We start from the raw sequence: 26,414 nt of genomic DNA on the forward strand, positions 1-26,414 counted from the left end.
AATTCGATTTCTGAGGGGCGGCAGCTGAAACAATGCAGAAAGTTTATAGAAGCTCCCCGCCTTTGTCCACCCAGCAGTTTAAATGCATACACCACGATTAGTGGATCGACATGTCGTGTGTGGTGGGGTAAAATGTTGGTGTTCACAAAGTTACGTGAACAATTATGTGCATTAATTACTTGTGCAATGTTTGCAACTTCCATGAAGCTAATGTTGAGATTATGTACATGTTTTTTTCCCCCCACATGGAATTAAGGCTCCTTTTCATTGATCTCTTCCCTCATTTTTCCTCCCCCCATCTTCCTACTACAGGATGGCTGATAATACGCAAGGGGCGACCGTAACAAATGGATCAGGTGACCGAGCCCGCTTGCCTGCTCAGCCAAAGTCAGAAGGCACTGCATGGGAAGCAGCGGTAGGGACAGGACCTAGGTATGCTGGCAGTGCTGCAGCAGCAGGAGGAGGGGTGGCAGCAATGCAGGGTGTGGGTGACAAAGATCTTAGTCAAGTTGCCTATGAAAGACAGCCAAGAAACGCTAAAAAACACAAGAAGCGTAGCAGAGCACGCCAAGAAACAGATTATAAATCAGATGCTAAATTTGCAGCTGCACAAGGTAAAAGTGTTGACAAGCCCGAAGAAGCTCCCTTTAATGTGTTTAAAGATATGGGTTTTGAAGAAAAGAATTACCCTCAGAGAAAAGTTCAGGACTTTTGCAGGGAAGACTACTCGCAAACTTATCTGGATAACGATTTTAATAGGAGAGACAAACCCAATTTGCCTGAAATTCCTATTTATTCTGAAATGCATGGCAGAGTTGCTACGAATGAAGCACGTTGCCCATATTCTTACACGAAGGATGTTGGAAAGACCGATGACGTGCAATGCACCGGATTCTATGACGATGCACGCTTTACAGAAGGTAATATGAAAACTCCTAAATATAAATCTCCCAAAAAGACCGATTTAACTCCTTTTTCTGAAATATTTGAGGGCGCTCCATTGAAAGAAACGCGTTTACCCCCAGTGCAAGTTACGGATAATAAGGCAGATTTCACTTATTTTTCTGAAGTTCAAGAAACGTCTGCCTTGCCCGGTGTAAGCCACTCCTCTATGAAAGCCAAAGATACAAAATCAGAAGGCGACTTTGCTTATTTCCCCAACATTAGCGACAGTGTAAACTTGCTGGACTCAAAATATCCAGCACGGAATGCCAAAGGTGCAATCAAAACAGAACACAGTACATTTTCAGGAGTTAATAAAAATCAAATTTTTACAAATACGAGTACTCCCTTTGTAAATTATATTGATAAAAATATAGATTTGGCTGTTTCTGAAATTCAAGAAAGTAACATTTTCACAGATACCAGTTATCCATCAGTGATGGCTGAGGGAGAATTAGTTCAGCCTGAAATTCATAAAAATCCTTTGTTGGCTGCAGAAAACTTCCCCTCAGTGACAGATAAAGATGCTAAAACAGCAGATTTAACACTTTTTCCTGAAATTCATCAAAGCCAAAGTGTTGCCGAAGCAAACCTTCCAGTCACAATAGCTAAACATACAACTAAGGCAGATATGACCCATTTTTCTGGCCTTCATGAAGGTCAAATTTTGACAGATTATATGTATCCCTCAGTGCAACCTACAGATGCAAAGAAGACAGATTCAGCCAATTTCCCTGATTTTCATAAAAGCCAAAGCATTTCAAAAGTAAACTTTCCAGTAATAAATCCTGTTGTTGCAAACAAGCAAGATCTGACCAATTTTCCTGAAATGTATAACATTCCAATTGTTCCAGATTCAGGATTTTCACCTGTCCAAGAATGTACTAAATTCACTCAATTTTCTCAAATTCATGAAAGTCCAATTTTGTCAGATATCAGTTACTCCCAGTTGACAGCTGATCCAGCAAACAAGAAGGAATTGATGCAATCCTCCGATGGCAATGAAGGTGCAGACTGGACAAAGGGGAGTTATCCAGGAGTTGAATCTAAAAAATGTAAAAACAAAGCTGATCTGACGTACTTTTCGAAATGCCAAGATAGTGGCGGATTTGAAGGAACTAATTTGCCGGTGGTAGAAAATAAAGATATTGGCAAAATAGATGATAATTGTTTGAACGCAAGAGATGTAACAATAGGGCCAACTCATGAATTTCCAATGAATGAGTCGGCAGCATTTGCGGGAGTTGTTGATTCAGTTGTGAAAGAAACACATAAGGCAACATCACAATTTGGAGACAAGGCAGATTTAGCTCTCTTTCTTGAAACATCAAATATCCCAATCACATCGGAAACAGAAGTACCTGAAGTTTCTTCTGCGCATATTATTAAGGCAGGCGAATCTGCATTTACCAAAGACATCGAAATTCCAGATTCCAAAAGTGCACAAGAACAGAGCATTGCTGAATCTTACGATGAATTAAGTTCCCCAAAAGTAACAGAGCAACCTCTCGACACTGATGTAGCTGTGCCCGTTCAAGGCAAAGGCAAAACAGATATTACCCACAAAGCTAAAAGGAAGAAAGATCAAACATTGACCGAACTGAGTAGCCCCGCAAATTCATCACGTAATAGCAAGGCAGACCAAAGCCACTCAGATGTAATCCATGGCAGTGGAGTCACTACAGGGGGTAGAGATGAACACAGAAAGAATACAACTGACTTTTATGAAATTCAAGACATTTTAAGCGTGAAAGAGACAAAATATACATATACTAAGCCTGCTGATGAAGCAAACATCTTAAAATTGCATGATGACTCTGGCCTAGAAACATCTGCACAAGTTAAAGATATTAAAAAGAAACCTGAGAATACATCATTCAATATTCATGATGATACTTGTTCAGCAGCGAAAGCCGGTAATGATGCCAAAAATATTATCAAGATAGATGTAGCGCACAAGACTGCAGGTCTAAACATGTCAAGATTGGAAAAGACAAGTTTCATGGCTGCACAAGCTGCTGATGTAAGCAAGGTGGAGATAAAGCAGGCCTCTGAATGTAAGGGCATCAGCACATCTGAAGCGTCCTCTGTTTCTGCACAAACGATACATTCTTTCGATGCCGAACCGACGAAATTCGCGGATGCAATTCACGAGGCAGACCCAGAAGCCATCGTGGAGAAGGATGCGGTGAGCCCGGCGCTGGGTTTAGACGCACACTTGACTAAAGAGGATCCGTCTTTGGAGATGAATGCCGCTGGGCAAAGCGTGGTGGCCCCGGTGACAGGGACAACGAAGGACTCTGCTTGGCTCGCCGTGGAGGAGAGGGAACGTGCGCCACCACCGGCACAGCTGCTCGTGAGCTCTTGCAGCTTGGGGCCCGAGGACAGGACATTGTCAGGTTAGTTACAGCTGTGAGCACATTGCACAGTCATACTTGACCTCAGATTTGCACGATTGGCTACGTGTGGTACGCAAGAAGTTCAACATACGCACAAACATACATTGGAACCGCCTGTAAAGACATTGGGTTAAGCGGTGGCGCAGTGGTTAATGCACTGCTCTATGAACCCGGAAAACCTCACTTTTATTTTAGGACCACAGCTAACGTCACTGTGGAGTGAATGCCCCACCATACCCCCTCACCAGAGATCCCTGGTCAGCTTGGTGAAGTATGGCTAACTAACGCCCATGACTGACAGCGCGAGGAGGCGTTTATCCCGCAGTGGATTGACAAAGAGTTGTAAATTATTAATCGCCAATCAAATGTCATTAGTTGGCAAGCACAATTTCTCAAAATCACGTTTGAAACATGTATCTTTGTAATTACACCTTTAAAATAATAATAATGGGTTGCTATCATATAAACAATTAGTTGTATTTGTGAGACCATACCTAACATTTTTTAAATTATAATTAGAAGATTAATAACATTTACCAGTGGTTTAATGAAGAAGAGTATTCATTTTATATTCCTACGTTGAGATCTCAGTTAATGGAGTTTGCTATAGAGTTGGGCGAAAAATGTGCCGGGGACAGCAACTGTCTCCCCAGAGGAGCCCCGGACCTTTCCATTTGTTTAATCTGTGACCTCCACCGGCTAAGGTTCGTCAGTTTGCACGTCAACAATCACATGGCCTTGACCATTGGCTATAACTGAAAGCGCCGGAAGGCACTGTTACTGAACATATTCCAGTGAACTGGCACGTGGATTCGCAAGCACGCAATGGCACACGTGAGCGAGTACGTGCTGAAACAAGTAATCGTTAGACGCACCGATGTACACGTGCACCTGCCCAAACTGGCTTTCTTAAACTAAACTTTTATTTACCAAGTAAACCCCACTGAGTTGTTAGATCTTTTTCAGAGGCGACCTGACCACACGTAAGCTCAGTCTTGCGGCGTATCATGATGTGTGGGTATTTATAGTAACAAACTAATCTAAAAGCACGTTTCTAAATGTGGAGGGCAAAACCGGAGGGCCTGGAGAAAAATCCATGAGCCCATGGAAATAGAGAGAGAGAGAGAACATGCCAACTCCAAACATACAGGCACCAGGGTCGGGATCAAACCCACGATCTCCTGCGTACCAGGTGAGGGATATAACATACACGCACTTGCTTGGTTCCGTGCTTATACCTGCACGTGTGTGAACGCACACCTTCTGGTTTGCCCATGAATAGTGTCTGTTGTACGTGTGCATACCATCCGCCAAAAATCGTAGGTAATTGGGTCTTGTTCTAGCTGCTGCCTATATGCAGTTGTTCACTGTCAAAACCCTCGCTCCTTCGCTACCATTAGGTGCTTTCCTCAACTACCCGGTCTTTGCTCTTCCTTCGTGTCGACCTGTAATGCAAATCAGCAGCCGCCTATCTGACTTTCTGTGTCCTTGCAATGCACAAAGTGGCCCTGGTATATTTGTGTTTTTTCCCCCGTTTTACAATGTCCGGGAAAATGCTTTTCACTCCCAACATAGATAGTGCTGCAGTTATGATTATTGAAGCTCCCCGGTGCATGATACAACGGGAAAGCGTCTTTAGGTGGCACAGAAGACTCGCTTGGAAAAGCATTTTGCTGTTAAAGTCTTACAGAGCCTTGGCTTAACCTCATTTCAATCATGCCTGGGGGCTTTCCATGCTTCCACTTGCTGTGGAAGGTCACGTCCCCTAGCTAAACACATGTCAAATCTAAACACCTGATCAGAAAGCCTGATGACCAGGTGATATTAAAGTAGAGCAAGCACAGCATTGTCATCTACCAGGTGAGTATAATATTATTTTCTCTTTTTTATGTATTCTTAAGAAAAATATATCGTACGAGTGGAAGCACTCATCGCTGAGTGACACATACGAACTCCAAATATGCAGGCGTCAGGGTCGGGATCGAACCAATGACCTCCCATATACCAGGCGAAGTCGTCAACATCTTGCCATCGTGGCACCCCACCATAAATATCCATGATCTTTATGGTCGGTTAAGAGCACGGGCGGAGTTTGGGGGGGGCGGGCACGGGCGGGGGGGGGGGGGCAAAGCCCCTCCCAAACGGGGCAAATTTATTAACTTATTTTCAAGAGTTTCAAGAATAATTTGCACAGGTAATTGGATGACATAACATGGGTAATTTGATGACATAACATGGGACCTTTCTTGCCAGTATTAAAATATAACAATAGGTCTAACCCTTTCGGGCAATTAAACAGGTGTCAAGATGTTAAAACACCAAACAGAATCCTTATTAAAGGAATCCTGCCTGCATTAACCACACGCACTTGTGGTGAACATGCAAAAAAAAAACATGCTCTGATAATATATGCATTGTCTTTGAAACTGGTTGGTCCACACAAGAGACATCTTTCTTTTGAGCCTAGTCTTAAAGTGTCAGACCAGAGAACGCCAAAAAGAAGAACAGCACAAAGACAATGCACTATCAGGGCATTTTTCGCTCGGGGTGAGCAGCTACAATATGGGACCTGTTCTGTGACATCATCTTCCACGGGCTAGTATTTAACATATGAATGATGCCCTGCCCTGTGAGCATGACATGATGCCGAGAAAAAGACACAGAGAGAAAGAGAAATAACCTGCAACCTTCCAAATGTGTCCTTAAAAGAAGTACAATATTGTTCTTTTTTCAAACTTTCATTCTATATGCCTGCTGGCATTATTTTGTGGCACTCATATAAAGTTGTGTTTTCCATCCCGATACGAAGATGTATTCAAATTGATATGCTTTGCATTTTTTTACTTGGCAGAATGTCATCCCAAAAATGAACCTTTGCAAGCTGACAATGTGTATTTTTTTAGTGATTAGACGCAATTAATTGTTAGATCTATGGCATTTGCATCGAATGTGATTTTACAATGTAAAAAAGCAAATAATTATTTGCGCATACATTAAAAATATGGGACCGCATCACAGAATAACATTATCTAAATTCCATTCCCTGATTAGGATTTTGCTGATAGCATCTGGAGATGCTTTTGTATTTATATGCTGTTAAAAAATATTAGTATTCAGGTGATACAATATTGTGCCTGTGCTTTTTAGAGATGATTATTTGTACTGTCTTCAATTACTCAACGGAATATGAGTTTGAGTACTCAACTAGTCGGATTATATGGCAATATTTGGAATTTTAAAAAGGCTCACTTCTGTGCCCAAGTGTGCCACTGGACGGGAGGTGATAGGCGGGGCTTGGTGACATAATCGACATCGTCAGCCGCATCACACTGGATGAGGTTTCAGGGGGTTTCCCTCCTTCGGGAGGCAGGATGTGATGGCAGCCTTTATTTTAAAGGGCCTGAGTCATTGACCACAAAATATAGACGGTTCGAATATTCAATCTATAAATCAACTTAATCGACTGATCGTTCCAGCTCTAGTCTTAATGGTCATTTTTTTCACTTTGAAATTATTATTTTTGTTTCAGCATTAACATGTAAAATTCCACCTGAAGGTATTGCACAATTACAATATAACTGTCAATACCCATGGGTCAGCACATGGGCAAAAAGCCCAGCGTTCCAATGAGGCTCTGCTGTGCTCTTGGCCCGCAGCATATGCACCCAGCTGCTCAACGTCATCTGAATTGAAGTCTTCAATTGCTTGTGTACGTGGCTATCTGCATCAGTCCGCCCTCACGAAATGAAAAGGAAATGGGGTGAATAAATGGACCGCTACAGCTAAGCCAAGCAGGCGTGAGCCCCCCCCCCACCACCACCCCCAGGACTCTGCTCCCCATCTGCCTTGTCACCATGGTAGCCTCGCAGCCATGGCGATGGGGTATCCATGGCGACAGCCCTGCGGTACTGAGCGGGTTGCTGGCAAGTGGGGTGGGGGTGTGGTGGGGGGGTGCCGATGCGTTTGCGCAGCACGCGGATCAGGTGCTGCAAAGGAGGAGGATCCACGGTTCTCTCTCTTGCGCGCGCGCGCACGCGGGCGGGCGGGGAGCAGTCGAAGTGACCTTGAGTCGGAGCGAAACGGAATAGCAGCAGTTAGCAAGTGAGCTTCAGAGTGCTTGTAGACAGAATGGCGATGCAGGTAGGCTGCGCGCACATTCCATCAGTCGTTAACGATTGCAGTGTTTGCAATGCAGGTATTTTTTAGTGTTTATCTCGCGTGTTGTGCACGTTTTTTTATAGTTTATATTTTCTGTTGATGGAAAGCTTACTGTGTTATTTGTATTATGGTTACAGCGTAATGATTAAAATGACTGAGCAATGAGTAATTTTTTAAAACCGAATTAAATTGAAATTGTCCATACTAACTGAATTTAATGGAATCTGGTATATAAAATGTAAATAATGATGAGGTTAATTGTCACTGTATACAGCACTGTGTGTGTGGAGATGTCTGTGGTGTGTATAATGTAAAATGTGCAATGTCTGTTGATGTGTGTGAGCAGATGGATTTAGGATTATCTTGTGAAAATAATCTTTCGTTGGATTTATATATTTTCTAAAATAGTATGGCAGATTAAATGCCATACACAATTATTTGTAAAACGTGGATACGTCAAATCTTGGAAAGGCTGTTTTGGAATTCAGTACACACTGTTTAATTTGTCCAAAAAATGGTAATAAATAATGTAGTTGCCAGATAATACTAAGTGTATTCATATCTGAACTGCAGCTCACTGATAAATGAACGAAATTACTACGAAAGATGTCAAAATGTAGTAACAGTTATACAATGTAGTGTCTGTAATTATGCAACATAAAACACATGTTTTTGCTATGTGGGCATGTCACGTATGCATTGAGTGAATGGATAATGTTTAATTATTATTTTTTACAGTAGAAAATGTTAATTCTTGCTGCGCATGAGAAAGTTCACAGATGCCACCTAGTTGTTTAAATTGTTGTTGACATTTGGTGCCTTCAGGCTCATTCTTTTACGTAACTAAATTGCCTGCGCATAAATATATTTAATTTGTTATTGTGCAAAGTCAGACATACAGTGTACTGTATGTATGACCATAATGGCTTCATTAAATATCGATCTAAATGTATACGTTCCCCAGCAGAGAGCTCAAGCAGATACTGTAATGATTTTACGTTAATTAAATTATAAAAAATCGACATCGAATCCCATACAATTAGTTTGCTCTTTGTGATGTATGCACGTTACGGTTCTGTATAATGTCACAAATATTTTATTTTATAACCACAGGGATAGTTCGAGGCATGTTTTTTTGTTTGAGGTCTGGGCTGGCATAAAGGCTTGTGAATGTGAGTCGCTATGCATCGCCTTGCCGCGGAGACATAAATTACATAAAAATATGGATCGTGAATGTAAACATGAGGCTGTGTGCATGCTAATCCACCACTTCAAACAGGGCCCTTTGTCACCCACCGTGCGCATGTGGCCGAAAAGGCCCCCCAGTGTTTTCCCTTTCAAACAATTCACTTGCGTGTATTTGAGTGACAGTACATTTGGATGTACGGTTTTTATCTTCTGTGTTGCACGAATATTAATACATTTTTCCAATTGAAGCCACGTTTTTATTCTAAACCCGTTGTTGATTTTACGTTGATAACTGGGCAATTAAACTTCGCATTGATTCGTTAATTTCTCAAACTGAATGTAATTTCACAGATTTTTGGAAATCTCACGATTAATATCACGTAACCACACGATTCAGATCTGCACGTGTCACTATTATTGTCTCCTCCTTGCATCAACATCATCTTTCCTCCACCACCGAGATCGTAAATGGTTTAACATGAATTGAAGTTTGGCATGCTTGGGCAGTTTGAGATGACAGTATAAATACAATGTATGTTGGTCAATCGCAATAATGTAGCAATAACTTACAAGCACTTTTTCAGACCCCTGCTCGATGAAGACCTCCCCAAACCCCATCACTCGTGCGGGTTGTTTAACCAAAATTCACCACACTGGCGGACCAATTTATTGAGCTATTGGTCAATGATCACGTTAATTAGTGAATGGGCCACTTGTTAATTCAGTGCCTTGTGCTTGATTGCTATATATTCGCGTGACCTTTGTCAGGTACATTATAATCAAATGGGGATAGAAAGCACAGTACAGTATTGTTTACAAATACACATTACTGTGATATAATATAATTCAAAAAAAAGACAAAAAATAAGCCCGTATAACCTTAACAGACTTTTGGGGAAAGTCCTGTTAGCGAGTACCATTGAAGGTCAGCACGGCACATGAGGGGGTGGGTGGCCAGCACCACGCCTGGCCGCCTTTGTCTCCCTAGTGGCGATATTTACACACCACACCAGGTACTCATTTTAGACTGATTCGACCTAGAGGAGGCCCAGGACCGGTTCAGATAATCATCACTGACGTTGGCTGTGAGCGAGAATCGAGCTCGGGTCACTGGGTTCGAAGCACAGTATGCTAACCGCTCCACTATCATGCACACACACACACACACACGTATATAGTGGCCTACACAATACAACCTCATTAAAATATGTATGATGAAAATATATAACTAAGACCTTTTGCACAAACCGTGGACTCTGTGTCTTTTGGTTAATGGCCCATTGTGTATAATATGAATAGCGATGGATATACCATTAAAATGCACAATTTGGTCAAAAGAATAAGGTGTTATCTTCATACGCATGGTATTAAAATCATAATCCCCTTCACATTTGTTGTAATTTAGTTGCACTGGTACTTTATAACGCACATATATCTAACACTTGATCGGCATCATTATCCTCTCTGTAATATTGACCCATTTATATATTCCGCAAAGCATGAAATCACAACCATTTTGGTCTCATTACCCCTTGTCAGATGCAGACACTGTATACTCGACCTTGTCTTTATTTCAACATCTCCATTATGAAAGCTGTCTATTTAAACATTCAGCTTTTGTTACTCGTTACCTCTCATGCCATTAAAATGGCAGGATTTTTGTGTTGTAAATTAATCTTTGCTTAATTCAATTGCATTAAATGTAACTTGGAAAAGTCTACGGTCACTGTTCAGTTTATTTCATAGGGATAAAGGAAAATGTGTTTGAAGCCGCACATATGACTCTTATTGCTTCCTTCTTGCACCAAATCGTCCGTCCTTCATATATGTAACAAAAATGGATCATGATTATTAACCATGGTCTATCCAGAGCTGAATGGAGACCTTCTCAGGCTGCTGCCATCCGTCGCGATATTTGTGATGTAACAATTCTCACGTACACGAAACATTTTTTGACACGCATTGTTGGAAGTGCACACATGCATGTATTTTCAACTTATTTCGCACTGCACGTAACCAACCGTGATAATCGGAATTGGTGGCACAGAGGTTGGTGTACTACGCCATTTACCCGACGACTTGAGTTTAATTCCCAGCCATGGCCAACATCAGTGGCGTGTGATATCAGAACAAATCCTGCTTCCCCCCAACCACGTATTGTTTTGTCAACAAACTCTCACATCTCCAGTGGCATGAGGATGCCTTCATCTAGCAGTGGATTACCATCATCCATGATCATTCCACTGCTGGCTGAACGCTTCCCCAAGCCACATAGAACCTATACACACGATGATTTTGTTTCACTATCTACTCGATGGATGTCTTTTTGAATGCGCTGCAATCCATGGGCAGCGAATTATTTTTTTAAGCAGTTTATCCAAATATGTATCTAGAACTTATTTTGCACCGTGCGTACCCAATCGTGCTAATCAGAGGTGCGGGAAATATAGTGCTTTAGAAGGAAAACAATTTGTAGGGCTTTTATTTATAGCACTTGATCACATATTCCAATATGCAGGACTTGCACACGACATCCACCAATGGTAACATAGGCACATAGCCAAAAAATATTTGTTTGCAAATGTGGTTTCTTTGCTTGGCTGTTAGTATGCTCAGATACTGTATATCTATATTTGTACGTGTGAGACCTCGTACGAATGGCGCTGTATAACATCGAGTTTTAGTTATCTGTAAGCTTTAACCACAACAGTCCTCTGCCGATCCAGTTAACATCTTTCCGTTTCATTGTTTTGTAACTCTACTTTGTGTTCATGAACCTGGCAATTGTAGATCGACTCTCATATTTCACAACTAAATTAGCTGGCATTACATCTGTGTGCATTATAATGAATGACTGCAGCCTTTTTGACTTCCCAGCCCGCGAACTGCGCCGGGTATCTTTAGACATTTTATTATTTAGTGTCCGAGGTAAGCAAACGTGCAGTTCATTTAATGAGCTGCATTCTCGTTTCACAGTAACCCGTATCATACGTGCAAAATTATCATGAAATTTTTTAACACATTCAATTTTTTTTTCGATTTAAAGCTTTTGTGACTGCCGGGATTCATCTTCTTGGTTCTTTCGGTAAAGTCACGTAGAAGGGAAGTAATAAAATAATAAAAATAAAGCATAATAAAATAAGAAGACCAGGTCTGTCAGACCTAGTCTTCACCTGAGGACGGCTGCTTGCGTTGTGGCTGAAACGTCGTGAGAATTATTTTATTGTTTTATTTTTATTATTTTATTACTTCCCTTCTACGTGACTTTACCGAAAGAACCAAGAAGACATTCTATTTTCACCGTGTAGGTGAGAATTGACATTCAACTGTCATGGCAGCAACATACTCTTATAGTGTGCCACTTCCACGGTATAAGTCGAGTGTGAATTGCAAGTACAATTGAAATTGACACCGGAAAAAGGTGACGTCGTTTCCTTTGGCAATTCAAGTGCTTGCCAATTCAGCGTTATGTTGCAGAGCTTCACGTCCTCGTTGTTATCGCGTGATGGAATAGCGTTATATAAATCATGCGTTATTATTACTTTGCCTTTGCACATTGTACGAATGTTTGGCAGGATATTTTTGGTTAGTGGCACGCTCTCATAATTGTTTAAAGGACAGCCGAGCGCAGTATCAGACTCTTCCATTCACACTCCACGATTGCGCTCTCATTATATCATAGTTTCATGTTATGCTCCACCTGTGTTGAATATAATCATTTTGATTCCCATCCTTAACATTACAAATTTTACACCTGTGATTATGCCCTCAAGAATTCTGAAATCCATCTGTTTACAAAAAAAAAATCAGACGGTTTAAAAAGAAGATATGTACGGAGGGCTTAAAATTTAGAACAATATTATTTAATATGAACGTAGCAATATAGAATTCACCAGCATACAAAGTGCATTATCACAGCATACAAAGTGCATGATTACTGTGTCTTCGTCGCATTTAGAGGTAGAATCTTGATACAAATGTCGATGAATATTGGTGTGACACGATAGTGGGAGTTTGCAGCACCCTAGGCTAAGATGAAGTACAATACTTTCTAATAAATAACATAAATTATTCAATGTGTTTGTTTACAAAATAAGTAGAGTGCCTGAATAACCTAATGTCACGATGACACGGTCTTTGGATTAATATACATGGGATGGGCAGATTAATAGTGCACTGACACTTTTTTCTGCCTGCTGGTCTTGTTCAATAACAGATGGTTTGAGAACATTCCCTCACATTGGCTGGGTAAATGTGCGTTTTCGTTCTGGTGCTCGTCACGATTCACTTGCAAGCACTTCAGCGACACTTTGATTTGTTTATCACTGCTTACCGTATTGCGGCAGTGCCTTGCACTCTCTGACTTTTGTTTTAGCCTTCCCAGATTGTTACGAGAACACATCCCTTTCTTGAAACAGTATTTAAAATGAAATGTTTATTGTTTTATTTGTATTTTTGGTTCTTTCGGTAAAGTCACGTAGAAGGGAAATAATAAAAGCATAAAAATATCAACCAATATTTTTATTATTTATAATAATAAATATTATTTTATAATGAAAATATAGAAGGGAAATAATAAAATATTAAACTATATTTTTATAACTTTGTTATTTCCCTTCTACGTGACTTTACCGAAAGAACCAAGAATATGAATCCCTGCAGTCACAAAAGCTTTAAATCAAAATTTGTTTTATTTGTGTTTTTTTTCACTTATATATGCAATTGCAGGGGACATTATTGGTCCGGTGGTTAGCATATTGTCAAATATTATCTCAGTGACCTGAGTTCGATTTCTGGCGAAGGCTAACATCATTGCTGAGTGACACATGAACTTGTTCTACTCGCACTGACCAGAGTGGTCAAGTAAGGTCAAACAACCCAATGATCAACACATCCAGTAGTGCGTTGAGATATTGCTGTAACATTTGTACTTATTTTAATATGTATTTATGATTGGCAAAAATTAAACACTACACCTTCACATATTAGGGTCATCTCCTTGCTGTAAAACCAAGCTTAGCGTAAGTCAGCAGGGTCAAAGCACCAGCAATGTTATTTCTCTCGTGAATCCTAGCAGTTGCTGCCAGCTCCGTCATTCTAAAAGACGTTCAGGCTTTCACATTCAGTGAGATGAAGTCATGTGCTGCAGCGACTAATGTCTTCTGCTATTTCCCTCTGCTCCATCCGTGCCAGGTGCCCACGTTAACTACCTCGCCTGGTATGCAGGAAGTTGTGGGCTCTCTTCCGACCAAAAAGAAGCGCTACGTAGCTCAGTGAGCCTAACCTGGTAAACTAACAAAAAACTTTTATCTTCTTGGTTCTTTCGGTAAAGTCACGTAGAATGGAAATAATACAATAATACAAATAAAACATAATAAAATAATTCTCACGACGTTTCGGACGGCTGCTTGCATTGTGGCCGAAACGTCGTGAGAATTATTTTATTATGTTTTATTTTCAGACTCTGTCTACTCGACAGACCTGCTCTGCACCTGAGGACGGCTGCTTGCGTTGTGGCCGAAACGTCGTGAGAATTATTTTATTATGTTTTATTTTTATTATTTTATTATTTCCATTCTACGTGACTTTACCGAAAGAACCCAGAAGATGAATCCCTGCAGTCACGAAAGCTTTAAATCAAAAAGCTTTTAGTCGTTTTAGGCGTGCGGCACCAGTAACTCACCTGACATCGTCACGCAGCCTCTTAAGTCGTTGATGATCTTGCATTTCCTAAGTGTTGCTGAGTTGCCAGAACTGGTATTTGTGTAGGGATTTGTGCTGCATTTCCTGTGACTTCTTCTGGCTTCAAACTGTCACACCCAATGAACTCAAACCCCTTTATGGGCAGCCAACGTGAGGCAATGTCTGTGTAAATGTTCTCCTGAGATGTCATTCAAAGCCAGTGTTGCTGAGGAGCCAGCGTGGTTCCTTCATCACCCAGTTTGGCTCTTAGTCATCACGGCAGCTGTGGGGATGATGGTTTCATTTTATTTAAGTTACAGATCATCTTTCAACTTGAATGTTTCTTCAGCTGATATGCTGCGAACCCTCAAAACCGAATTTTAGCGCAGGATTACTACGGCTAAACATTTTTTTAAGTTATACTGCACTGTTAGTCTATTCTTTGGTTTTTTCGTGACTTTACCGAAAAAAACTTAGAATAATTCCTGCAGTCACGAAAGCTCCAAAATTAAGACTGTTAGTCTAATCTAATGATTGAAAAATTTGTGCTTGTTTAAAAATGTGTGCTTGTGCACCGCTACCAACGCAACGGCTTCACCAATTGATTAGTTTAATTGTTGGACTATAATTTGTATCTTGATTTGAAGCTTTCGTGACTGCAGGAATCCATACTCTTTGGTTCTTTCGGTAAAGTCACGTAGGTATAAAATGAAATAAATCACGACGTTTTGGGCGCAACACAAGCATCCGTCATCAGGTTATAATTTGTACTTTTTTCATTAAAAAATATGTAAAAATGATAGCTTTTCAAGTACTCTTGTATACAAAATGTCTTCATCACGTCATCATCATATATGAACCATAATATAAAATATTCTACTTTCATTCATAATACTGTACTGTATCTGTTTTATTAATTTCTATAATTACTTCATGGGATCTCCTTTGCCAGTTCCAAACTATGATAGTAGGTTTTCCCATTTTTTCTGGCAACAAAACAGGTGTTAAGATGTTAAAACACCAAACTGGAACCTTTTACAAGGAATCATGTCTGCATTAACCACAATGCTTGTGGTCAGAATGCAAACAAAAACATACTCTGATAATATATGCATGGTCCTTGAAACTGATTGGTCCACACTAGAGACAGATTTCTTTTGAGCCTCGTCTCAAACGTACACGCCTTTTGGCATCCTCTGGTCTAACACCGTGGTTAATGCAGACATGATTCCGTGTAAAAGGTTTCAGTTTGGTGTTTTAACATCTTAACACCTGTTTTGTTGCCATAAAAAAGGGGAAAACCCTATTACCATCTAAAATTACTGTACTGTAATATACATGACATGTTTTTATCACATTCCTTGTAATGCCAAAAGTATAATTGTGAGTCATTTCAGGGTTGTGATGAAAAACTGCAATAGCCATAATTATGCAAACTCTTATGTGTAGAGAAGAATGTGGGTATAAGTAACTATTTATCATCTAGTTATTGGGGGTACTTATATTTTTGTCATACACTCAACTTCACCGATGTTCCTCCTCTAACATTTTAGTGACGAGTGCTATATCATGTGCAATGATGACGTCGTCCTGCACTATTTAAGACCGGAAGCAGGTGGATGGCTTCACTATTCTGGCAAATCACCCGAAGATGCTGGATGTAATTTCCAGCAAAACGTCGTACTCAAATTGTAAATGTTGTGGATTCACTCTTCAAACACACAGGTGGGCTGAAGAGTAATTAATTAGCGTTTTGTTAACGTGACACATTTCTTCCTGATTGGCTGTGTCGGGGGGGGGGGTGGGTGCGACACATTTATACTTACACGATCTAACCCAAAAACTTTTATTATTAATAATACTGGTCGCGAAAGCCTACGTGTTAAACTCATGTGCAGAGTGTGGGCTCGGAGGGCTTCATGATGGGAGGGTGACCCGTAGCAATCGGGGAGAATTACAAACCCATTCTCTCACTCTCCCTAATGCAGAGACAGAGAGACGTCCTGGAAGTTTCCAGGAGTTAGTAGCAGGGCCCCCCCAGAGAGTTGATAATTATAGCGGCGCTGCATGCAGTCAAAGTTCACTCATTATTGCACGACTTTGCATCAGCTTCTCTTTGCATTTCTGGCATCACCGATTCTCTGTCCAGGATACAGGCACCGGTGAGATAAAGTGCCCTGCTATGCGCAGCTTATGGATGAAATGAGCGGGAGTGCCCTTGAATATTTAGCGGAAATTACGTGAGCACATTTTCACAGAAGTAAAAAAATGTATGGAGAGATCATACTCACACCAGAATATTGCATGTCCATCATTGCAGCAATTGCTCATGCCCGATTATAGTGAACTTTTTCTCTAATTTCTCTAACTTTCCACAGAACATAGAACTGAGACTACATAACTCGGATGCAACACGTTAATATCAAATGCCTGCAGTCACGAAAAGCTTTAAGTCACGTTTTTGTCAACTTTACTGAAATTAGGTGATTGCACATTTTTAAATCCTTTATATTAAGTTCGCTTGCTTGCTTGCGTGCTTGCTTACGACCGTGCAAATCTTTCGGTCGTTTTATAACCCACTTCCCGTGATTCCAATCGAGCTGACATTTTGCACACAGACTCGTTGTGCCAGACAATTAATGTTCGTGAAAAAAAATTCCCAAAATTTCACACTGTTTAGGCAAAAAAAAATATTTTACATATATTCAAAAGAACTCATTCTTGGCTTTGGCTGAACGTCACAGTATAAGAGCCCAGAGCGTAACCCCTCCACAGGCCGTGGCGGAGTAGCGCAGTTGGTAGCGCCCTCGCTTCCCATACCAAAGGTCGCGGGATCGATCCCCGCGTCTTCCACAGGCGAATATATTTTTAAATCCTTTATATTAAGTTCGCTGCCACGCATATAAAGGATTTATAGTGAAAAACTTTGTTTTTACGGGTTATACTTATTACAATATTATTTACTTGAGATCTATGGTCGGGCGGTCTCATATAACGAATACTAGTACAGCATTACCCTATGAGGCCATAGGGTAATGCTGTTAAGGGTAAAGATGAAGCCCTGAAATGTTCGCTCAAACTCATGTGCCCTCACACACGAGTTTTCCCTGCGGGGGAAAAAATGACTTCATTAGCTGCATGGGATGTTGTTAAATCACAGTTTTATGGTGACTTGTTTTTCAGATTGCAGATTAGAGGACTTTTTTTATCAGTCGGCACAGTGATGACCATAGTCTAAATATAAATCACTGAATTGGGTTTATCGTTATCCTTCACCCGTATTTGAATTATACGAATTAACTACATTGTTAAAATGGATTTACGTCCGTTAGTCAGTCTGTCATTCACAACAGTGTGAAAGACGAGGTCAAATACCCTCTCGAGAGGGTATTGGACCTACTCTTCCAAACTGACCAGACGTCTTTGAAATCGGTGGATGTACCCAAACATTACCCTGCCACATGCAACGTGCCAATCGACGTGCAGTGACGTACCCATTTATACTTTTAGGTAGACAGGGGTGGGTGACTTTAGGCAACTTGAACCGTTGTTTCAACTGCGGCACCGGGGAGATTAAAAAGAACCCATTGATCCAAGTCCAGCATGCTAACCATATACCACGGCATCACCCCACGATACGTCGTACGAGGACAGAAATGTGGAATGTTCCTACTTTGAGCTCTCTCCCTTGTTAAAATATCCCGTACTGTATGTTTTTGCATTTTAACCTTAGTTGTCAGGTTGCTTGGCCATTCCCTTTGTTTCCCGATACACTCCATTGATCCTTCAACAGGACAGAACATTGTCATCTTTCCGATTACATTATAATTTTGTGATTCTTCCAGATTAAAAAAACACATTCCTGCGGAGGGAGCTGGTATGAACGTTGGGTTGCTCAGTCAATGGCCAGGGTCAACGGCGGCGTGGTGTATTCCGCAAATATGACCGACTGTGAGGGTGGGCACAAGCCACCCAGCCCCTCCCCACCCTCCCCTCCCCACCCAGCCCTTCCCCACCCTCCCCTCTCCACCCAGCCCCACCCCTCCCATTTTTGGATGCACGACGGACGAACGGACAGAATAATCCCCTGTGGGCTGGTGGAACCAGGTGGTTCCTACCAGTACTAGAATCGTATCCGTAGAATGTAGAGGCAGCGTCAGGAGTGACGAAAAGCCGAATTTAAATTCCCATTGCTATTTAGCTGCAGCCATTTGAACCATTCTGACACGTAGGCTTTCGTGACCAATATTATTCATGATACAGGTTTTTTTTCTTGGGTTAGGTCACGTGAGTATGAGTGTGTCGTTGACCCGCCACCACCCGACACAGCCAGTAAGGTTGTGTGTTGGAGAGTATCTCCAACACACAACCAGTAAGGTTGTGTGTTGGAGAGTAAATCCACATAATGTACTATTTCAGTACTGTGACGTTTCGCTGGCAATTACATTATTACATTATGGCGTATACCTGGTCCTGAAGGGACGTGGGGAAGGCATCTGAGGCATAGGAGGGTTTTGGATAAGTCGTGAGTAGGCATTATTAATCATCATGGGTCCATGTGGCATCAGCTTTGAATGCCACCATCAACACTCACTGAGATCTCGGTCACCTCTTTCACTGGCCTCCATGAGCACAGTTGCTCACACGAGCTTGCACGGCTCACTTCGTCGCAGAGATTTGATCGCATACTACTACTGCGCGCGAACGCACACACTCACTCTTGAATGTCTCACACCGACACGCTAAATTTCATGCAGTGGCAGCTGTCGGACACATACAGTGGGTATATAACATTTTTTTACCATTTCATTCGTGTTGTTTCTTGTTTTTGTATCGCACCCATCCCGTTATGTTCACTCAATTAGCATACAATGCAATATTAGCGTATTATTTACATATAATTTGCATGCACATTTCATATTTAGGTATTGCATGCATGATACGATGCATGTATCATGAGGGCCTAATTGATGCATCGATGGTTCTTGACTAATATCTATAATTTTCTCCATGCAGCACGTACTTATCAATATTTAATTCAAAGTGGCAATTTTAGATTTTTTTTTACATATACAGCATGGGTATATTACACTGCCGTTGTTAATGTGAATTAGGCAGAGTCTGACGTGAGTAGAGCCCTTGAATCGTAATAATAAATCAAACGTGGGCATATTTCAAATCAATCAGCTGGGAAAAATATGCAAAATCTTCCAGGCTACGCCTTGCCATTTGAAGGCACACACGGCTCAAAGCGCCCAGCGCGCTCTGTGTGCAACGTACTGCCTGCGGTGATTTTCTGCTCTCACGTCCTGAGATAGGGTGCAGGGCTCCAAAGTGGCTTTGTCTTTGCAGGTTACACGCATGTCATTTACAGAGACTCTCGATCCATTCTAGCTTTGAAGCTTTCGTGACTGCAAGGATTCATACTCTTTATTCTTTTTATTATTTATTTTTATTTTTACCTACGTGACTTTACCGAAAAAACCTAAGAATATACTCTCGATCCATCGCAATTTGAAAACAACCATGTTTTGCCACATGTATGTGTGGTTAATGCAAACTTGATGCCTTGCAAAAAGGTATCTATTTGGTGTTTTAACATCTTAACACCTTTTTTAGTTCCAGACAGGGTCAAGCCTATTCTTATTTTTGTTCATCAATTTTATTCTGTGTTGCCGTCTAGCATCCTGGGTAATAACTTGTATAACCAGACCTCTTGTTCCGTGTTTCCACGTGCACATTAAAGACCTATTGGCTTTGTACACCAATAGCCAGTAGCATTTGTTTAAACAATCAACTTTGGGCCAGTTTTGACTTCAGCCTGACTCCGCTAATGAGACCCAGAAGATGATAACAGTTCGGTGCAGAATCTGTTTGTTGAAACAGGTCCTGCTGGATAACATCGGTCTAGAAAGCCAATGTGGAGATGCAGAAACCAAACCCTGGTGTGTATGGTATTGTATCAAAGGTTTTAAAAATTTGTAGAAGTAAAGTTGCCTGTAAGGGTATCCCCAGGGACCATATATCACCATGATAATTGTCAGCCCTTTGTCAATCTGTTGGATGAAGACCTCCCCACGCTGTGTTGTTCATGGGTGTTGTTGGACCATACTTTACCACGATGGTCAGTGCGGGCTGGTGAAGGGCACGCTCAGGATTGGTTCAGATATCAGTGGCCGTTGATGTTAGCCATGGTCAGGAATCAAACTCAAATCGACGAATCAAATCGACGGGTTCATCGGGCGGTGCACAAACCGCTGCATTACCGTTGCCTCGTCTTCTCATGCATGTTGTGCGTTAGGCATGTAATTATTGTAACCATTGACTGAATCCCACCAGCGATGTGTTGAATCATCACGATTCAGGATTGCAATTTAATTCATGTTGCACAAAGTTATTAATTGAATCGCGATTCTCCACAAATGCAGAGCAACATTTACTCGATTGGTGTATAATTTTGTTATTAAATCAGCAACATTATACTTTCCTCTTGCTTGTGCAGTTATGCTCTCCTCACCAGGTCAATAAAAAAAACGGATTACATTGATAATGACATTGCCCTCTGTTTTTGTTTTGAGCCCCTGTGAGCTCATCCTTCATTTTTCGCTCTGTTTTGTGCCGTCACACGTGAAGGGGGGGGACAGCTTCATGAGCTGCACGGGATGTTGTTAAATCACAGTTTCATGGTGACTTCTTTTTCAGATTGCAGATCAAGGACTTTTGTCAGTCAGAATCGTGATAACCATAATCTAAAGAGAATCACTGAATTAGGTTTGTCGTTATCCTTCACCCGGATTTTAATGATACGAATTATCTACATTGTTAAAACGTAATTTATGTCTGTTAGTCAATCTGTCATTCACAACACTTATTTAAGCAATTTTCATTGTACAAATTCAAGTAAGGGCTCATTTTAACCATAGGGACTCGAGATTGAACTAATTATTCGGTGATGCAGCACTGTTAGTAATGTGCACAAGCACAAATAACAACTAATCACATTCATCAATGACACTGTGGTCTTAAAATGAAAAATGGAAATAGGAAACATTTGGGGCAATGGACCTTTCGCAGAGGTAAAATATTGTGTGAATTTTTTTTCCACAATGCTCATTTCATTGGCTTTTTTTCTAAATGTATAACGTGCCTCACAGTCACTACTTACGTCAAGAGTTGTAGAACTGAAGAAACATGTGGGGGAAAAAAACATGTGGGAGACAAATGGAGTCTTTGGTGGCAGGGGGGGGGGGGGGGTGCGGAATTAAACCATGAAATTTCACAAGAATTTTAAAGTACAAAAATAACATGTTCCAACAAGGAGGGCTTCGTGCAGGCAAATGCAACCTGAATTGAATAATTTGCAATACTTTTGTTGATACTGAGTGGGTGGCTGAGACACTTGCTTTGTTTCCAATGTAGTTTCACAATTGACCACATTAAACACCCGAGTCTTTTCAATGACAATCACTCATTGAGAGGTGGGTTAAAAGTTAAACCTCTTTTCTATTTATAAGCTTATCAAAGGCACAATATCTGATCTCAATAAGGGCAGGAAATTGCTCATTTAGTCGAGCATAAGACTTCCAGTCATTCGACTATGTGCTCAATTCATAGCAACAAAAGTACGGCTTAATTGTGAGCCGTCATATTCATGGGGAATTTACACCACTCGCTGAGCACCATCTGAATGGATTACCACTCCTATGTTGAATGTAATATGGAGACTCACTCTAATGCTTGCAAAAGAGCCGCAAACTAAGGCTCATCTTATTTACCTGTCTATGTTGATGTATCTATCTACAACTAATTTCCCTTCTGAGCTGGGTACCATCGATATTTGCGCTCATTCTAAGTTTCATTTTGTTTCAATCCCTGGTGCTTACCGCTTGATATCAGCTGGAGCTATCTAGAAACTGTGCCCTGGAAATATTCCATGTTACATTAAGCCCTGGTACTGACCTTTACCTTGTTACACAGCATGTGTCTTTATACCTTTACATATATCTCTTCCAGTGGTGTCTGTTTGGATACTTGCACATGCGGACTGGTAGGGTGATTTATTTCTTCTGATGGTACAAATGTTTCAAAAACGACTGTCATTTTGGTAAATAAAGTGTCTAATACACAAGGGTGAAGGAAAAACAGTGAAGCTAAATACTGCAATGACCAGCTGAGCTACAGGTAAAGGAGCAGCCCTGAAATTATGCACTCACACTACCGCCAGCAGAAGGTTATCCACTCGAGGGAGCTCAAGAGAACCCCTTGCGGATGATATATTTGGCCTACTCTTCCACACTGGTCAGATATTTCAGAAAGATTTTTGAGTACTCACACATTTCCACCAGCAGGACCGTGCTCATCAGCTGCTATAAATAAATCTAAACATGCTTTTAGAGTATTTGGCTGCTATATATTTCCACGTGATAAGCCACTTCGTTGAACTATCATGTGTGGCCAGGTCGCTGATGAAAATGAACTCATAGCTCAGTGAGCTTTACCCGGTAAAATTTTATTTTAGTATATTTATTTATAGTGATTTCCTTACCTTTTCTATACTTTGCACTCCTATTTTTTTTATTGTTGGTGTAACTTTCTAACCTGCCCTTATTTGACGTTTGTGACAACGAGCTTCATAGCTCATAGGATTTTTCCAGAATAACTAAAGATTCTGATCGGCTAACTGTGGTGACAACCCATTTATACCACACAAGAGGCTGGCGGAATTCGATAAACTTTCCCCATTCTTTAAACTGCCATGCCGGGAGATCGAATATGAACTGGCGACTGCTTGTTTGCGAATCCAGCGAGCTGACCAATGCACCGCGGCAGCATCTGAGCCATAAGCTTCGTCCATAATTAGGACCCTCTCTCGGTTCTTTCTGGTGCCGCTGTTCAAACCATAAATGATGCAGCAATATATAAATACTGTAGTATGCATTCTACTGTTGTTTCTTCACACGGAGTTATGGTTTGTACTGTACATTTGAAACCCTTGACACAATACGATGATCTGAGGCCGTGACCTATGACCCTGAAGGTGATGTGGGTTCCTTCCCACGCCACTTCCTTCCCATGCTACTTTATTTTAAATACAAATGGACATCATTCCTTTAAGATACATTCAGCTTGCATGGATTTATATTACTCTATTGAGGATGGTTCATTTACTCAGTACATCTTCATGCAAAAAGCTATACTTGCAAATATTATGGAGACTTTTGACGCTGAGAAAAATGTGAAAAGTATGTACTTCAACGAATTTCTCTCACAAGCTTTACCTCAGCCAGGCTAGCTTTTCTAAAAATATATAACAATCACATTTTAATATATAAAAGTAACAATATTTGATAAACCACTTGCCCACTCAGCCAGTCTATGTAGCCTAACGCTATTTGATAGCTTTGAAATTAATGATAAACAACAATTTACTATAACTTACGAGGCCTAACACAACACCTTTGGAGATTAGGTTGCTTCTCCCACTGCTTGATTAGCTTTTCCCCCAGCATGTAAAATGTTTACTCTGCTGGATCGGCTATAAAGAGCCATTTCTCTCCTGCTGTTAAGACGTCCTGATTGATGCTAAAGAGACTATTGGACTCGCAACTCGTGCATGGTCCTCCAAACTTGACTTTCTACGTGGCCTGCAAATCACACCTCAGAGAAATTCCAATATAAACGATCTCCTTAAGTAGCTACCCCCTGCCCCTGCCATCAGTGCGCCCCTTGCATCCCATTCTCTATGTAAAGTAATACATTCGCTCATGCCCCAAGGTGCAATTAGCAATACAGCGAGCATCGTACCGCCATTTTGGATTATTTACGCCTGTCTCAAAAAACGCACAGCATTGGTACAAATGTTGTTATTAATATAAAGTATTGCTCACTCTGTCGAGGGCAGAGAAAGGTTAACTAGATCCGATGCTGCTGTGTTCATTAGCCGCAAGGCATTTTTTATTTTCTACAGATGCAAAGAAATGTAATGACAGGCGCATAATATTGACCTGAGGCCTACTGGATAAATAATATAACAGCCTTGTATGTATGCTGAACTTATTTGCACCGTACGTAACCAACTGTGCTATTCTATGCTCAGCATAATTGTGAATTTCTCTGTTACTGTGCCAATTACTATTATAGAATTTAGTTTGTTAATTACTCATTTTGTTATATTTGGAATTCCAAATGCCAAACGTGAAAATTCAGGCCATATTAAGAGATAGCTGAGTGGACTATTGCTCAGCTCAGAAAGTCTCAGACAGGGTCCTCAAAACTCCAGGCCTCATACCTGTCCATAGTTTAATAATGTACAGCTCTTTCTCAATCCTCTGCTGGATGAAGGCCACCCTGATGGAAGCCATAGCCTGGAAAATAACTCAGGCTTTACAGTGCAGTGCAATGACTGTTTTGCCACCAGTCACCCCCAGTATCGTTTAGCTGTCTTACAGGCAGTCCCCGGGAAGGGTTAGGTTTCCGAGAACGATGATTTGTAACCCGAATTTTCCATATATCATAAACTGAACAATTTCCCCCCAAAATCAACGATAAAATCCCATAGCCAGAAATAGTTGTGCCTCCCCTACTCGATTACTAGTTTGTTATCTCTCCGTACTGTATCGCTCTGCCGTGCGTTTTCTATCATTACCTGTAGCGTACCGTTGTACATACGCTCTGCACTTCCTATGATTCTTACATTTCATTAAATATCTACCCTAACACTACCCACAGTTAAACTAATGGAATATATACTCTATCCAATTGTTTATGAATACCATAAATCATTTTAATATTAATTGTTAACAAAAAGCAGTCACTTTCGAATGTTTGTTTACCGTGCATTAGGCCAGGCCTAGATTTCTTTGATCGCTGTTGACTGAGACCAAAAGCAATCAAAGTATAATTGTGTTAAATAAAGTACATACAATAAATAAACTTAAAATGAAGAAAACTAGCAATAGAAACAGAGGGTGAAATATAGTTCTAAGCACAGAAATCAAACAATTAGGTAATGCAGAGCAGCTATCAATTACTGCCTTGGGGAAGGATGCTGCCCGCCTTATGCCTTGCTTCGTAGTATTCATCTGCAACCTCACCGAGCTCCACTACTTACGCTTATGTAACTAACGCAAACATTTCCGAAAATTGCATTTTTTTACATGATTTATCGGAGCATTTTCGTAATGTCGGATTTCCATAAGTCGGGCCTTCTGCTACCCAGAGACTCACTGTATTTAATTTCCTTTACCAATTATCAAATGTGCAAAAGGTCAAGCCTATTCTTATTTTTGTTCATCAATTTTATTCTGTGTTGCCGTCTAGCATCCTGGGTAATAACTTGTATAACCAGACCTCTTGTTCCGTGTTTCCACGTGCACATTAAAGACCTATTGGCTTTGTACACCAATAGCCAGTAGCATTTGTTTAAACAATCAACTTTGGGCCAGTTTTGACTTCAGCCTGACTCCGCTAATGAGACCCAGAAGATGATAACAGTTCGGTGCAGAATCTGTTTGTTGAAACAGGTCCTGCTGGATAACATCGGTCTAGAAAGCCAATGTGGAGATGCAGAAACCAAACCCTGGTGTGTATGGTATTGTATCAAAGGTTTTAAAAATTTGTAGAAGTAAAGTTGCCTGTAAGGGTATCCCCAGGGACCATATATCACCATGATAATTGTCAGCCCTTTGTCAATCTGTTGGATGAAGACCTCCCCACGCTGTGTTGTTCATGGGTGTTGTTGGACCATACTTTACCACGATGGTCAGTGCGGGCTGGTGAAGGGCACGCTCAGGATTGGTTCAGATATCAGTGGCCGTTGATGTTAGCCATGGTCAGGAATCAAACTCAAATCGACGAATCAAATCGACGGGTTCATCGGGCGGTGCACAAACCGCTGCATTACCGTTGCCTCGTCTTCTCATGCATGTTGTGCGTTAGGCATGTAATTATTGTAACCATTGACTGAATCCCACCAGCGATGTGTTGAATCATCACGATTCAGGATTGCAATTTAATTCATGTTGCACAAAGTTATTAATTGAATCG

The 26,414-nt window shown here is 40.9% G+C and overlaps 1 protein-coding gene across 1 annotated transcript in view; it reads left to right on the forward strand.

The window, feature by feature from the left end:
* Positions 1–7,399: 7,399 nt before the first annotated feature.
* The window catches only part of LOC133345225 (transcriptional regulatory protein AlgP-like), a 61,729-nt gene continuing 42,714 nt past the window's right edge, over positions 7,400–26,414 (forward strand). Inside the window, exon 1 of the mRNA XM_061555803.1 lies at positions 7,400–7,536. Coding sequence (XP_061411787.1) covers positions 7,470–7,536 — 67 coding nt within the window. The 5' untranslated portion in view covers positions 7,400–7,469. The remainder of the gene's footprint in view (positions 7,537–26,414) is intronic.

Source organism: Lethenteron reissneri, chromosome 21, assembly GCF_015708825.2.
Source record: "Lethenteron reissneri isolate LAM-NWPU_2019-01 chromosome 21, ASM1570882v1, whole genome shotgun sequence".
NCBI classification, from domain to species: Eukaryota; Metazoa; Chordata; class Hyperoartia; order Petromyzontiformes; family Petromyzontidae; genus Lethenteron; species Lethenteron reissneri.